Consider the following 16,898-nt stretch of genomic DNA (forward strand, 5'->3'; position numbering starts at 1 on the left):
GCCTGCTCAGAGAGAGACGTTTTGGTTTCCCTCAGAGCCAGACTGGGCCTGCTAATGGAGGTGGGAAGGGGCATCCAGACCATAGCAGTTAGAGAGGGGAACAACAGAACAATGAAGGTCTTGTAGGAGAGCTGTCTACCAACAACACACTCTGTTACAGTCACTCTCTGAGATGATGGTGGGGCTGAAATACCAAACAAATCATTTCAACAATGTGACACATCTCAATTCTGGACTGTCGTACGAGGGGGGGTTGGATTGGAATTTTGGGGGCGGTGAAATTGCTCTGAGAATGTTGACTGACTCAAACCAGCTGTTGTGATCTGACAGACAGTTGCATATCTCAGTTTGATAAACACCTGTAACTGTAAATAAACTGTCTGCATAGTGAACTCTCTCTAACGGCCTTTCTACATTCACCCCTGTGTATACAGTGTTGGGTTGTGTCCCAAATGGAATCCTATTCCCTATATACTGTAGTGCACTACCTATATACTGTAGTGCCCTATGTAAGCCCTGGTCAAAAGTAGTGCACTAAATAGGGTGCCCTTTGGGAGGCAGCCCTGTTGTTTCTGTGCCGGACTTTCCCTGGCAGTGAGTTCTATCTGTGTGGCTGTCAGTGGAAGAGCCTGGAGTGTTCCACTGTTCCATTCCACTGTTCCAGTCCACTGTTGTGTTCTATTGTGGAAGGGAAGGAGCGTTCCAACCGACAGGCAGCAGTTTGGCCTTGGTGATGTCACAGTGGCCCCGTGGCTGACTGGACACAGGTCAGAGGTCAGAGGTCAGAGGCTGAATGGTGAACAACATGTCTACCAGTCCTGTCATGAGGGTTATCCTCAATGTGTCCCAAATGGAATCATATTCTCTATATAGTGCACTACGTTTGACCCGGGCCCATAGGGCACTATATAGGGACTAGGGTGCCATTTGAGACACTGCCTATGTCTACTAGAGCAGGTCATCCTCATTGAGACAAACAACAATCCTCTAGTACCAGAGAGGTCGTATTGTGTCTTTATACACCCTGTCCTCTGGTCATGTGCCTGACTTTACCGTGACAAGTCAACACTACTGAGCTGTTACAGGTCCCTGGTGTTACAGGTCCCTGGTGTTACAGGTCCCTGGTGTTACAGGTCCCTGGTGTTACAGGTCCCTGGTGTTACAGGGTCAGGTGTAGTTAGCAGCACTGACATTACAATGTCATGTCAACACTACTGAGCTGTTACAGGTCCCTGGTGTTACAGGTCCCTGGTGTGACAGGTCCCTGGTGTTACAGGGTCAGGTTCAGTTAGCAGCACTGACGTTATTGTTGCTAGTGGGTTAGGTTACATTATACCATTACATCCCCTGGCTCCTCATTAGGGAAAAGCCATTGCGCTACAGACACAATGCTGACCGGGATGACCAGGGTAGATGACCAGGGTAGAGAGAGACTGGACTTTCCAGGCCGGGGGTTTGTGTCCGCTCTCCTCTGTCCATGACGTCACCCGTCCAGATGTTTCCCCTGTCTCTAATGGAAAGGCCATCACGCAGGATGTGTCCTGCGACCTACTGACTTCCTGGAGAGTTAGAGGGTGTGTGTGTGTGTCACAGCTCTGAGGTCCCACAACCCAAACAGAAACATGACAGGGACACTCTCTCTGTTATGCTGTTATAAGGGTTGTTCCACAAAATGAATGCCTTTTGTGTCCCTTTGTTATTTAAAGTAGATATTGTGCACAAATATAGAATTTTTAAAAGCCCGTTATATTAAATGAAGTTCCCTTCATTATACTGTAGACCACATGGACAATTCTATAAATCAGATTTTTATATATAAATAAAGACCTGTTAAAGCATTCCCTCTGTGACTTCTAGGAAGATCTTCACCTCATTATTTTGTTGCTTTGACAAAGTCATTTCTGGAAATGATTAGGTATTTCTTGTGAAAGAGGGATTCATTTAAGGTAAAAAAAAAGGTTAAAAATGTTAAAAAACATCCCTGTTAGGTGAACTGAACATTTAATATGGTGAAACTACTCCTTTAAAAAACAACCCTGTTAGGTGAACTGAACATTTAATATGGTGAAACTACTCCTTTTAAAAACAACCCTGTTAGGTGAACTGAACATTTAATATGGTGAAACTACTCCTTTAAAAAACCACCCTGTTAGGGGAACTGAACATTTAATATGGTGAAACTACTCCTTTAAAAAACCACCCTGTTAGGGGAACTGAACATTTAATATGGTGAAACTACTCCTTTTAAAAACAACCCTGTTAGGTGAACTGAACATTTAATATGGTGAAACTACTCCTTTAAAAAACCACCCTGTTAGGTGAACTGAACATTTAATATGGTGAAACTACTCCTTTTAAAAACAACCCTGTTAGGTGAACTGAACATTTAATATGGTGAAACTACTCCTTTTAAAAACCACCCTGTTAGGTGAACTGAACATTTAATATGGTGAAACTACTCCTTTAAAAAACAACCCTGTTAGGTGAACTGAACATTTAATATGGTGAAACTACTCCTTTAAAAAACAACCCTGTTAGGTGAACTGAACATTTAATATGGTGAAACTACTCCTTTTAAAAACAACCCTGTTAGGTGAACTGAACATTTAATATGGTGAAACTACTCCTTTTAAAAACATCCCTGTTAGGTGAACTGAACATTTAATATGGTGAAACTACTCCTTTTAAAAACAACCCTGTTAGGTGAACTGAACATTTAATATGGTGAAACTACTCCTTTAAAAAACAACCCTGTTAGGTGAACTGAACATTTAATATGGTGAAACTACTCTGAAGAACCATTGAACATCTAACAGTCAATCATAGTGTAAAAGCAGGTGAACTGGTTCTACTGTTTCATTGGTGGAATTACTACAATTTTATTTGTCACATGCGCTGAATACAACAATGCAGTTCAAGAAATAGAGTTAAGAAAATATTTACTAAATAAACTAAAGTTAAAAATTTAATTAACTAACACAATAAGATAACAATAACGAGGCTATATACAGGGAGTACCGGTACAGAGTCAATTAGTGGGGGTACAGGTTAGTCAAGGTCATTTGTATATGTAGGTAGGGGTAAAGTGGCTATGTATAGATAATAAACAGTATGTAGCAGCAGTGTAAAAACAAAGGGGGGGGTCAGTGTAAATAGTTCAGGGGGCCATTTGATTCATTGTTCAGCAGTCTTATGGCTTGGGGGGTAGAATCTGTTAAGGAGCCTTTTGGACCTAGACTTATCGCTTGCCGTGCGGTAGCAGAGAGAACAGTCTATGACTTGGGTGACTGGAGTCTTTGACAATTTTTTGGGCCTTCCTCTGACACCGCCTAGTATATAGGTCCTGGATGGCAGGACGCTTGCCCCCAGTGATGTACTGGGCCCCTCTGTAGCTCCTTACGGTCAGATACCGAGCAGTTGCCATACCAGGCGGTGAGGGAACCGGTCAGGATGCTCTCGATGGTGCAGCTGTAGAACTTTTTGAGGATCTGGGGACCCATGCCAAACGTTTTCAGTCTCCTGAGGGGGAAAAGGTGTTGTCATGACCTCTTCACGACTGTCTTGGTGTGTTTGGACCATGATAGTTTGTTGGTGATGTGGACACCAAGGAACTGTAAACTCTCGACCCGCTCCACTACAGCCTGTCGATGTGAACGGGGGCATGTCTGGCTCTCCGTTTCCTGTAGTCCACGATCAGCTCCTTTGTCTCGCTCACGTTGAGGGAGAGGTTGTTATCCTGGCACCACACTGCCAGGTCTCTGACCTCCTCCATGTAGGCTGTCTCATTGTTGTTGGTGATTAGGCTTACCACTGTTGTGTCGTCAGCAAACTTAATGATGGTGTTGGAGTCGTGCTTGGCCACGCAGTCGAGGGAGGTGTTTAGTCCCAAGGTCCTTAGCTTAGTGATGAGCTTTCTGGGCACTATGGTGTTGAACGCTGAGCTGTAGTCAATGAACAGCATTCTCACATAGGTGTTCCTTTTGTACAGGTGGGAAAGTGCACAGTGTGGAGTGCGATTGAGATTGCGTCATCTGTGGATCTGTTGGGGCGGTATGTGAATTGGAGTGGGTCTAGGGTTTCTGGGATGAAGGTGTTGATGTGAGTCATGACCAGCCTTCCAAAGCACTTCATGGCTACCAAATCAAATCAAATGAAATTGGTCACCTACACATGGTTAGCAGATGTTAATGCGAGTGTAGCAAAATGCACGTACACGTCCTGGTCATCCGTCTGGCCCCGCGGCTTTGTGAACGTTGACCTGTTTAAAGGTCTTGCTCACATCGGCTACGGAGAGCGTGATCACACAGTCGTCCGAACCAGCTGGTGCTCTCGTGCATGCTTCAGTGTTGCTTGCCTCGAAGCGAGCATAAAAAGCATTTAGCTAATCTGGTAGGCTCGTGTCACTGGGCAGCTCGCGGCTGGGTTTCCCTTTGTATTCCATAATAGTTTGCAAGCCCTGCCACATCCGACAAGCATCAGAGGCGGTGTAGTAGGATTCCATCTTAGTCCTGTATTGACGCTTTGCCTGTTTGATGGTTTGTCTGAGGGCATTGCGGAATTTATTATAAGCGTGTCATGATAAGGTCAGTGATGACAATATCTCACAGTGCTGTGCCAAAGTGTTTTCACTGTGGGTGTGCGCTGTGGGTATACACGTTATATAAGAAGTCTTTATGCTGAATGTTGGCCTCAAGCAAGGAACACTTTTCATACGTACAGTAGCTTAGATAAAACCTGCCAATGTCTGCACATGTTCATTACCAACGGGTGATCTATGAGCTTCATCATTACACCATGAAGGGGACAGGTGAAATAACTATATTTGTAAAAAATCTCTCTGTTTCTCCCTCTCCCTCTCCCTCTCCCTCTCTCTCTCTCTCTCTCTCTCTCCCTCTCCCTCTCTCTCTCTCTCTCTCTCTCTTTCCCTCTCTCTCTCTCTCTCTCTCTCTCCCTCTCTCTCTCTCTCTCTCTCTCTTTCCCTCTCTCTCTATCGCTCTCTCTTTCTTTTCCCCCCTCTCTCTTTAGCCATGTGACATCCATTTGACATCCGTGGACAATAATGTAATATTGTTCTTCATCATCTCTACCAGTTCTGGACAGTTGTATCCAGAGCCCCTGTCTGCTCTGTAACCTCTCCTCTGTCTTCCTCCTCCTCTCCTCTGCCCAGGCAGGACTGTATCTAATACACCTCTCTCCTCCTCCTCTCCTCCTCTCCTCCTCCTCTCCTCCTCTCCTCTGCCCAGGCAGGACTGTATCTAATACACCTCTCTCCTCCTCTCCTCTGCCCAGGCAGGACTGTATCTAATCCACCTCTCTCCTCCTCTCCTCTGCCCCTACAGGACTCTGAGTCCCTGGACAGTTGTATCCAGAGCACCCTGTCTGCGCTGTACCCTCCATTCAGTGCCACCGCGTCCACCGTCCTGTGGCAGCTGTTCAGCGTGGTGGAGAGGCAGTACCGTGGGGACGGACTCCGATGCCTCATCGACTTCTTACTTCCTGCCAAGAGGATCCTGCAGAGCATCCAACAAGAGACTTGTGTGAGTGGAGGGGAGGGATGGCGAGAGGGAAGGAGGGAGGAAAGGAGAGAGAGAGAGAGAGAGAGAGAGAGAGAGAGAGAGAGAAAAGAGAGAGAGAGAGAGAGAGAGAGAGAGAGAGAGAGAGAGAGAGAGAGAGAGAGAGAGAGAGAGAGAGAGAGAGAGAGAGAGAGAGAGAGAGAGAGAGAGAGAGAGAGAGAGAGAGAGAGAGAGAGAGAGAGAGACCGAGCGAGATAGTACTCTACAAAGCAGCAGAGTTCAGGAAGTTTTGAAGTGAATATGAATGCTTTGGAAACGTAACACAGGCAGCTTCCCTTTCCTGTGGAACTATTGGAGCCGTGGAGAGAGATGCTCTATGTGAACCTTGATCTCTCGTGGCTTTAGTCTCACTGAAGAGACATCATGGGGCTATAAGGCTGAGAAAAGACAGAGAGGAAGGAAATAAACTGAACCTAAAGATCAACTATAAAGTGGAGCAGACAGACAGAGACTATAAAGTCTGGCCAAAAGACTCCCATCATGGTTACTATTACTATTTTATCTAATCTAAACACTAATACACACCATTATAGACACCATTACAACACAGAACACTAATACACACAATTATAGACACCATTACAACACAGAACACTAATACACACCATTATAGACACCATTACAACACTGTGATGAGAACAGAACACTAATACACACCATTATAGACACCATTACAACACAGAACATAATACACACCATTATAGACACCATTACAACACAGAACACTAATACACACCATTATAGACACCATTACAACACAGAACACTAATACACACCATTATAGACATAATTACAACACAGTGATGAGAACAGAACACTAATACACACCATTATAGACACCATTACAACACTGTGATGAGAACAGAACACTAATACACACCATTATAGACACCATTACAACACAGAACATAATACACACCAACAACACTGTGATGAGAACAGGACACTAATACACACCATTATAGACACCATTACAACACAGAACACTAATACACACCATTATAGACACCATTACAACACAGAACGTTAATACACAGCATTATCGACACCATTACAACACAGAACATTAATACACACCATTATAGACACCATTACAACACATAACATTAATACACACCATTATAAACACCATTACAACACAGAACATTAATACACACCATTATAGACACCATTACAACACAGAACACTAATACACACCATTATAGACACCATTACAACACAGAACGTTAATACACAGCATTATCGACACCATTACAACACAGAACATTAATACACACCATTATAGACACCATTACAACACAGTGATGAGAACATAACACTAATACACACCATTATAGACACCATTACAACACATAACATTAATACACACCATTATAAACACCATTACAACACAGAACATTAATACACACCATTATAGACACCATTACAACACAGTGATGAGAACAGAACACTAATACACACCATTATAGACACCATTACAACACTGTGATGAGAACAGACCACTAATACACAGCATTATAGACACCATTACAACACAGAACACTAATACACACCATTATAGACATAATTACAACACAGTGATGACAGACAACAATCAAGAGAGGAGAGAGAAGAGAGAGAGAGAGAAAGAGAGAAAGAGAATGAGAAAGATATATATATATATAGAGAGAGAGAGAGAGAGAGAGAGAGAGAGAGAGAGAGAGAGAGAGAGAGAGAGAGAGAGAGAGATAGAGAGAGAGAATGTGAAAAGAGAGAGAGAGAGAGAGAGAGATGAGTGTGAAATATCTCTGCTGAGAGGGTGAGGGGGAACAACAGAGTGAGACAGAATGGATCATTGTTCATAGAAATCAGACAGAAAGCCATGCAGACATTCTGCTCTGGAGCCATACACACAGAAACAGAGAGAAGACTCTGGAATGAGACAGAGGTTGAGCCCCAAATCGCACCTTATTGCCTATATAATGCACTACCAGGTCAAAAGTAGTGTACTATATGGGGAACAGGATGTAATTTGGGACACACGCCCGGCCCTCCTGCTCTGAATAGAGACCGAAACAGAGAGGAAACTGTGGTCTGCCTGAGAGCCTAGCCACCATCCCTGGGCTCAGGGGTCCAGGTTGTCATCTAATCCTGGCTCTCCCAGCAGCTTTAATTGCTGTGGGTTAGAGAGGGCTCCATGTCTCCATGACCAAAGGCCCCGAAACCCTATTCCTCTGTATTCATCTGCTGTGATTACACTGTGATGGATAGCCTGATAGCCACACAGCGTTAGTTTTACCTCGCTATCTAAGCCTGGCTAGCCGCTAAGAAAAACTCCCCGTGTGTGAGAGGCTTGGTGTCAACAGCAATATGATCAGTCGCCAGGCAACGCTGGCTTTTTCAATGGTTTTCCTTCACTTTTACAGCAGCTAAGCCAATGGGAAATAGACCAAAAAATGGCACACTATTCCCTATTTAGTGCACTACTTTTGACCATAGGGCTCTGGTCAAAAGTAGTTCACTGTACAATATAGTGCCATTTGGGACACTGAGTACTGTTTCTCTACTTTTAAGAGCTCTTTGTACGACAGTGTCATGGTTTAGAGTTTGGGTTGTGGTTGCTTAGTAACCGGGCCTGAACGGGCAGGTTTCGCGAGCCTCCAGGATCCTGAGGAATCAGCTCATTGGAATGACGTTGAAAAGAGAACGATGATTCACTCAAGTGCTATGAAAAGAGGGTGCCTCTCTCTATAAAAGTGGAATGTATGTTTGAGCCATTTACAGTGCATTTGGACAGTATTCAGACCTCTTGACTTTTTCCACATTTGGTTACGTTACAGACTTATTCTAAAATTGATTAAATAAAATCCTCATCAATCTACAAGCAATACCATAATGACAAAGCCAAAAACAGATTTTGAGACATTTTTGCTAATTTATAAAAAATAAAAAAACATTAAATGTTCAAATCCTGTCGCTGCAGGATTCTTTTGCTGTGACAAATTAAGAGCTTACATCTGTGAAGTGTATGTATGTGTATATCAGATATCTTATTTACATAAGTATTCAGACCCTTTGTTATGAGACTCGAAATTGATCTCAGGTGCATCCTGTTTCCATTGATCATCCTTGAGATGTTTCTACGAGTTGATTGGAGTCCACCTGTGGTAAATTCTATTGATTGGACATGATTTGGAAAGACACACACCTGTCTATATAAGGTCCCACAGTTGACAGAGCACAGCTCCAGAGTTCCTCTGAGAACCTTCCAGAAGGACAACCCTCTCTGCAGCACTCCACCAATGAAGCCTTTATGGTAGAGTGGCCAGACAGAAGCCACTCCTCAGTAAAAGGCACATGACAGCCCGCTTGGAGTTTGCCAAAGGCACCTAAAGGACTCTGGCCATGAGAAACAAGATTCTCTGGTCTGATGAAACCAACATTGAACTCTTTGGCTGAATACCAAGCGTCACGTCTGGAGGAAACCTGTCACCATCCCTATGGTTAAGCATGGTGGTGGCAGCATCATGCTGTGGGGATGTTTTTTAGCGGCAGAGACTGGGAGACTAGTCAGGAACAAGGGAAAGATGAACGGAGCCAAGTACAGGGAAATCCGTGATGAAAACCTGCTCCAGAGCGCTCAGGAGCTGAGACTGGGGCGAAGATTCACCTTCCAACAGGACAACAACCCTAAGCACACAGCCAAGACAATGCATGAGTGGCTTCGGGACAAGTCTCTGAATGTCCTTGAGTGGCCCTGCCAGAGCCTGGACTTGAACCCGATCGAACATCTCTGGAGAGACCTGAAAATAGCTGTACAGCGACGCTCCCCATCTAACCTGACAGAGCTTGAGGGGATCTGCGAGAAGAATGGGAGAAACTCCCCAAATATAGGTGTGCCAAGCTTGTACCATCATACCCAAGAAGACTTGAGGCTGTAATTTCTGCCAATGGTGCTACAACAAAGTACTGAGTAAAGGGTCTAACTACTTATGTAAATGTGATATTTCCGGGGGGGTTTTGGTTGCATTTTCTAAAAACAGTTTTTCCTTTGTCTTTATGGAGTATTGTGTGTAGATTGATGAGAAAAAAAATGCTATAATTTTTAGAATAAGGCTGTAACGTAACAAAATGTTGAAAAGGTCAAGGGGTCTGAATAATTTCCAAATTAACTTCTATACACTCTCTACATTATATCTGTAAGAGCTTCTAAAACGCGTCAGGGATACTGTATAACACTGAGGATATTTTGCTGTGGGGAGTCGCTGTCTGTTTTTTGTGTTGTCCATCTCTCTATGCCTGGTGCAGCACTGTGGTTTCACCCTGCTCCAGTCTCTCTAATCTGATGTCCATCTCTCTATGCCTGGTGCAGCACTGTTGTTTCACACTGCTCCAGTCTCTCTAATCTGATGTCCATCTCTCTATGCCTGGTGCAGCCCTGTGGTTTCACCCTGCTCCAGTCTCTCTAATCTGTTGTCCATCTCTCTATGCCTGGTGCAGCCCTGTGGTTTCACACTGCTCCAGTCTCTCTAATCTGTTGTCCATCTCTCTATGCCTGGTGCAGCGCTGTGGTTTCACACTGCTCCAGTCTCTCTAATCTACAGATGTAGGGTCAACATTTGATCACTCTTTTGTTGCTGATAATTTTCCTGATTTACCTAAAGTTACTGAAAAACCCACACTAACACATGGTTATATTAACAGTATTGCAATTGAAATGTAACCTACTTTTGGCCAGCTAATAGCCTAACCACCGATCAAGCAACATTATGGACTAAATGTTCAAATCCTGTTGCTTCAGGATTCTTTTGCTGTGACAAATTAAGAGCTTACATCTGTGAAGTGTATGTATGTGTATATCAGAGGGGTTGGATACAGCAGAAGACACATTTCAGTCTGGTATGGGTTAATAAAGTATTGTCTTCCTCTACAGGTGCGTTTCCACGGCCGGCTGTTCTATCATGAGGGTTGGCCCTTCTGCATCAACGAGAAGGTGGTCTTGCAGCTCGCCCCGCTCCATAAGGTCCGTCTGAAGCAGGGAGACTTCTACCTACAGGTGGTTCCTCTGGGCCGCAAGGCTGCCAAGCTGGTCATAAAATGTCTGTCGGCCAGCGGCCAGGCCATCGCAGAGATCCCCGTCCCAGAGAGCATGTACGGCAGCGTCTTCACCGCTGACTTCCTGCAGAATGTGACGCGCGAGCGCAACCTCCACCCGCTGCAGAACTGGTTGCTCACCACCGGCACCGTCGTGTACCGGACGCCGTGGAAGAACGTGGTGAATCCTCTGTTCGTCAGCAGCACGACAGACGCCATCATGCAGACGCGAGGCGACAGCACGGGCTTCCGTGGCCAGCTCAGCGCCTGCAGTACCAGTGGATCCACGGGGACCCTGGACTCCCATCGCAGCTCCCACGAATCACTACACTCCCAGGGGGCAGACTCTACCTTCTCAGAGCCTGCTATCCTGAGCAGGCGGGTCCATGTAATGGACCCCAGCAGCACTAGTTGCAGGTCCCAACAGGATCCCAACCCAGGACTTCACCGGATGGAGAACCACAATCAGAACCACAGCCTGAGAGCAGCTCCTGCCTCTCACTCCTGCAGCCCACAGACAGGCAGGCTGGCTGGGGAGGGTGGTGGTGGTCCGGGGAAGGGCCAGTGGGATGGGGAGGAGGGCCAGGGTGGGAGCAGAGAGAGGACCAGGACCCTGTCGTTCAGCACCGACCTCAGTAACCCCAACCCGCGCCGCCCCCGCCACGCCAGGGACTCTGTGTCCTTCGAGACCCGGAGACTGTTCCGTAAGTCCTACATGGAGGCCCTGCAGAACCCCATGAACCTGGGCTCTAGCTCTGAGTCCATCCTGGAGGAAGGACCAGAGCACAGTCCTGCATGCCCAGGTCTCAGCCCACTCAGCCCCAGAGAGGATGCCTCATCTCCAGCTTCAACCCCTGGTAGCAGCCCCTCCACCCCCACCACCCAGAGAGACCAGGGGCCCCGTGGGCTCAGGCTAGGGGGGACCAGGGCATGGCTGGGTGGGGACCCCGACTCCCCCCGACTCTCTCCCAGCACACCTCTCCTGTACCTCCAGAGGGGTCTGAGGAACGCTGGGGCCCTGGAGACCCGTGCTGAGAGGCGCTCCAAGTCTCTAGAGAGGACTAACAAGGCGGCCCAGGTCAAAGGGCACCGGGCGCGCTCCTCCTCCGGGGGCTCGGCCAGCAGTGGAGTCTTCTCACCAAAGAAGCTGATGAACGGATACGCCCTGCGCTTCGGACGGCTGGACCTGGAGGCTGCCTTCTCCAGCTCAGACAGGAGGAGCAGTGTTAGAGAGGAGACAGGTAGAAAAACCTGATTACAATAACATGTGACTGATTAGTATAACATGTGACTGATTAGTATAACATGTGACTGATTAGTATAACATGTGACTGATTAGTATAACATGTGACTGATTAGTATAACATGTGACTGATTAGTATAACATGTGACTGATTAGTATAACATGTGACTGATTAGAATAACATGTGACTGATTAGAATAACATGTGACTGATTAGTATAACATGTGACTGATTAGTATAACATGTGACTGATTAGTATAAAATGTGACTGATTAGAATAACATGTGACTGATTAGTATAACATGTGACTGATTAGTATAACATGGGACTGATTAGAATAACATGTGACTGATTAGTATAACATGGGACTGATTAGTATAACATGGGACTGATTAGTATAACATGGGACTGATTAGAATAACATGTGACTGATTAGTATAACATGTGACTGATTAGAATAACATGTGACTGATTAGAATAACATGTGACTGATTAGAATAACATGTGACTGATTAGAATAACATGTGACTGATTAGAATAACATGTGACTGATTAGTATAACATGTGACTGATTAGAATAACATGTGACTGATTAGTATAACATGTGACTGATTAGTATAACATGTGACTGATTAGTATAACATGTGACTGATTAGTATAACATGTGACTGATTAGTATAACATGTGACTGATTAGAATAACATGTGACTGATTAGTATAACATGTGACTGATTAGTATAACATGTGACTGATTAGTATAACATGTGACTGATTAGTATAACATGTATGGTTTGTCCCACATGGCACCAAAAAGTCTCATAGGTCCGCATGGACTGAATATTATTTTAAAGTCTTTGTCAAGGGTATTATTTTAAACACTGCAGGAGTCTGGTATATAATGATCCCACATGGGCTGTATAGACCAAGGTGTTTGACTCCTGGAGTCTGGTATATAATGATCCCACATGGGCTGTATAGACCAAGGTTATGGGTTTGACTCCTGGAGTCTGGTATATAATGATCCCACATGGGCTGTATAGACCAAGGTTATGGGTTTGACTCCTGTAGTCTGGTATATAATGATCCACATGGGCTGTATAGACCAAGGTTATGGGTTTGACTCCTGGAGTCTGGTATATAATGATCCACATGGGCTGTATAGACCAAGGTTATGGGTATGACTCCTGGAGTCTGGTATATAATGATCCCACATGGGCTGTATAGACCAAGGTTATGGGTATGACTCCTGGAGTCTGGTATATAATGATCCCACATGGGCTGTATAGACCAAGGTTAAGGGTTTGACTTCTGCTTGGGCTATTTATATGTATTGATTGAAATAGGAGTGAGGTCAGGTATACTGATAGCTCAGTTGGTTGGAGCTAGACCTTTGTCAAAGGTAAAAGTCCATTCAGTGGGCAAAACTGGTTAAATTATCATATCAACCAGTTTTTCCTTTGAAAACACATCATTTCTACCAGTTTTTCCTTTGAAAACACATCATTTCTACCAGTCTTCATGTTGGTTTAAGAATGTAACATCAACAAAGGCAGTAGAAGTCTAAACAGCTATGTGTTGTGAGAATGCGTTGGTGATTAGATGTCTCAACTCAAGCGTCGTCTTCAGTTTGGACAAACACTTCCCCTGCCATTGTGTCCAATGGAGATCATAACAGCAGCTCTCTCACTGTATCAAATGGCCTCCGGGCTTGAAAACACGCTTTGTTTCCAGACAGGTTGTATGTTGTGGTTTCAGTGGGTAATTATGACCTGCAGTAATAGGGATCTGACAGAGGGGTTACAGGCCTGTGTTTGTCTGGACTGTTGATATGAGCAGACAGCTTGTAGTTCTCATGTGCTGGTTGTTTTGGGTGGTGGAGGGGGAGGGGTTGTGTGTGTGTGTATATGCGCTTTGACATGTTATGTGACAGGTATGGCCCATCCCTGGAACAGACGTGGTGTTGGACACACACACTGTTCTGTTGTTCTGTGCAGGGCAGTGCAGAAGAGTTGCTTTGTGAAAGTGTCCTCCAGGGAATCATTCTGTTTTATTTAGCACGGCCTCTTCCGGGTATTGAAATGTGGAAAGTGTGTGAGTTGATTTAAAGAGATACGTTTGGATGTTGGCAACGAGGCCCTTTATCTACTTCCCCAGAGTCAGATGAACTGGTGAATACCATTTGTATATTTCTATGTTCAATGAAGTTGGAGCCCGTTTTGTGAGCCAATGCTAACTAGCATTAGCGCAATGGCTGGAAGTCTATGTGTATCTGCTAACGCTAGTTAGCGCAACTACCTCTAACTTCCTCATTGCCAAAATCCTGAAGAGTCCCTTAAACCCTGTGAAATGACACAGACTCAGCAGTTCAGTTGATTTTAACCTCGTGAAATGACACAGACTCAGCAGTTCAGTTGATTTAACCCCGTGAAATGACACAGACTCAGCAGTTCAGTTGATTTAACCCCGTGAAATGACACAGACTCAGCAGTTCAGTTGATTTAACCCCGTGAAATGACACAGACTCAGCAGTTCAGTTGATTTAACCCCGTGAAATGACACAGACTCAGCAGTTCAGTTGATTTAACCCCGTGAAATGACACAGACTAAGCAGTTCAGTTGATTTTAACCTCGTGAAATGACACAGACTCAGCAGTTCAGTTGATTTAACCCCGTGAAATGACACAGACTCAGCAGTTCCGCCCAGGGATGGTAGGTTTTCCCTGATTGGAAAAAGATAAGACCATGACCATGTGCCCTGAAAAGGAAAATCTCTTGGCCTTATAGATTATAAATACGGCCCAATGAGACATATTATTCCAGAACCCCTAACTGTATTTAGTACAACTTCCCCACAATGTCAGTATCTCCCTCAACAATGAGGGATTTCTGCCTGCCATGACCTCATGGCAGAGCAATACAACAGTAGCAAGCTGAAGCCCAATTTTCCACACTGAAAACCCAGCTCCACTGAAAACCTAGTCTCTGAAAACCTAGTCACTGAAAACCTAGAACCACTGAAAACCTAGTCTCTGAAAACCTAGTCACTGAAAACCTAGAATCACTGAAAACCTAGTGCCACTGAAAACCTAGAACCACTGAAAATCTAGAACCGCTGAAAACCTAGAGCCACTGAAAACCTAGAACCACTGAAAACATAGGGCCACTGAAAACCTAGGGCCACTGAAAACCCAGCTCCACTGAAAACCCAGAGCCACTGAAAACATAGCGCCACTGAAAACCTAGCGCCACTGAAAACCCAGCGCCACTGAAAACCTAGCACCACTGAAAACCCAGCGCCACTGAAAACCTAGCACCACTGAAAACCCAGCGCCACTGAAAACCCAGCGCCACTGAAAACCTAGAGCCACTGAAAACCTAGAGCCACTGAAAACATAGCACCACTGAAAACCCAGCGCCACTGTAAACCCAGCGCCACTGTAAACCTAGAGCCACTGAAAACATAGCACCACTGAAAACCTAGAGCCCATTGAGACCTTGGTGGACAGGAAACCTCAGAGGTTCCTGTAACCAATCAGACGTAGGAGGGAAACACACACACACAGTGGTGCTAGATTCACACACACACACACACACACACACACACACACACACACACACACACACACACACACACACACACACACACACACACACACACACACACACACACACACACACACACACACACACACACTGTGGTGCTAGGTTCACACACACACACACAGTGGCGCTAGGTTCACACACACACACACACACACAGTGGCGCTAGGTTCACACACACACACACACACACACACACACACACACACACACACACACACACACACACACACACACACACACACACACACACACACACACACACACACACACACACTGTGGTGCTAGGTTCACACACACAGTGGCGCTAGGTTCACACACACACACAGTGGCGCTAGGTTCACACACACACACGCACACACACACACACACGCACACGCGCGCACGCACGCACGCACGCACGCACGCACGCACGCACGCGCGCACGTTAAATCAACTGAACTGCTGAGTCTGTGTCATTTCACGCGCGCGCGCGCGCACACACACACACACACACACACACACACACACACACACACACACACACACACACACACACACACACACACACACACACACACACACACACACACACACACACACACACACACACACACACACACACACACACACACACACACACACACACACACACAGTGACATGACATGTCCTTCCAGTGAATGTGGGACTGGGCTGTGCTCGACTCTGGTCCCAGACAGATGAGTTGCCTCCTGTACAATAGCTTTCATTGTGCCCCCCTTCTCCACTGGGGCTGAATGCAGAGGAAAACCCCTTAACCTGTCCTCATGTAAGGTCCATTCACCTGAGTAACATGAGAACCAGTGAACCAACACTGACTTTTTTCCGGACTTTATTCTGAAAACAAAACCATCCCTCACTTTGAGAAGGGATGGAATTACCCTCATCCACCATGTGTGATGGTAATGGCTGTGGTGGCCATTGCTTCATTCATGTCCCTCTTGTGATTTCAATGCTTTGTACACTCAGTGTATATGTAGGGAATAGGGTGCCATTTGGGATGCATCCTAGTCCAGACCGTTTCGTTCTCCGACAGACAGAAATGTGTGGTTGAAAAATGTGGGACCAGGTCCTGGCTGCATTGATGGCTTAGAACGGTGTTAAATGCTGTATACAACCCAGGCTTACACTGGGTACAATGCAGGAGAGGCTTTGCTCTACATTTATAACTTCCTGACAAAACAAAGCAATGTAGGAAGTTTGTTGCAAACAGAATTGCTGGCCGCACAGCCACAGCCAGTCACACAGGAAGTACATTTAGTGTCTGAGTACAAAAGGGGGCTAGGCTGGGAAGGGAGAGGCTAAGCTGGGAGGGGAGGGGTTATGATGGGAGGGGACAGGCTGGGAGGGGAGGGGTTATGATGGGAGGGGACAGGCTGGGAGGGGAGGG

At 45.6% G+C, this 16,898-nt stretch overlaps 1 protein-coding gene across 3 annotated transcripts in view; it reads left to right on the forward strand.

Moving 5' to 3' along the window:
• The window catches only part of LOC139572986 (pleckstrin homology domain-containing family G member 4B), a 91,614-nt gene that overhangs the window by 11,088 nt on the left and 63,628 nt on the right, over positions 1–16,898 (forward strand). For all 3 annotated transcript variants that reach the window (XM_071395927.1, XM_071395928.1, XM_071395929.1), the window contains exons 2-3: positions 5,340–5,537; positions 10,486–11,887. In XM_071395927.1, coding sequence (XP_071252028.1) covers positions 5,340–5,537; positions 10,486–11,887 — 1,600 coding nt within the window. The remainder of the gene's footprint in view (positions 1–5,339; positions 5,538–10,485; positions 11,888–16,898) is intronic.

This window comes from Salvelinus alpinus, chromosome 4 (assembly GCF_045679555.1).
Source record: "Salvelinus alpinus chromosome 4, SLU_Salpinus.1, whole genome shotgun sequence".
Lineage (NCBI taxonomy): Eukaryota > Metazoa > Chordata > Actinopteri > Salmoniformes > Salmonidae > Salvelinus > Salvelinus alpinus.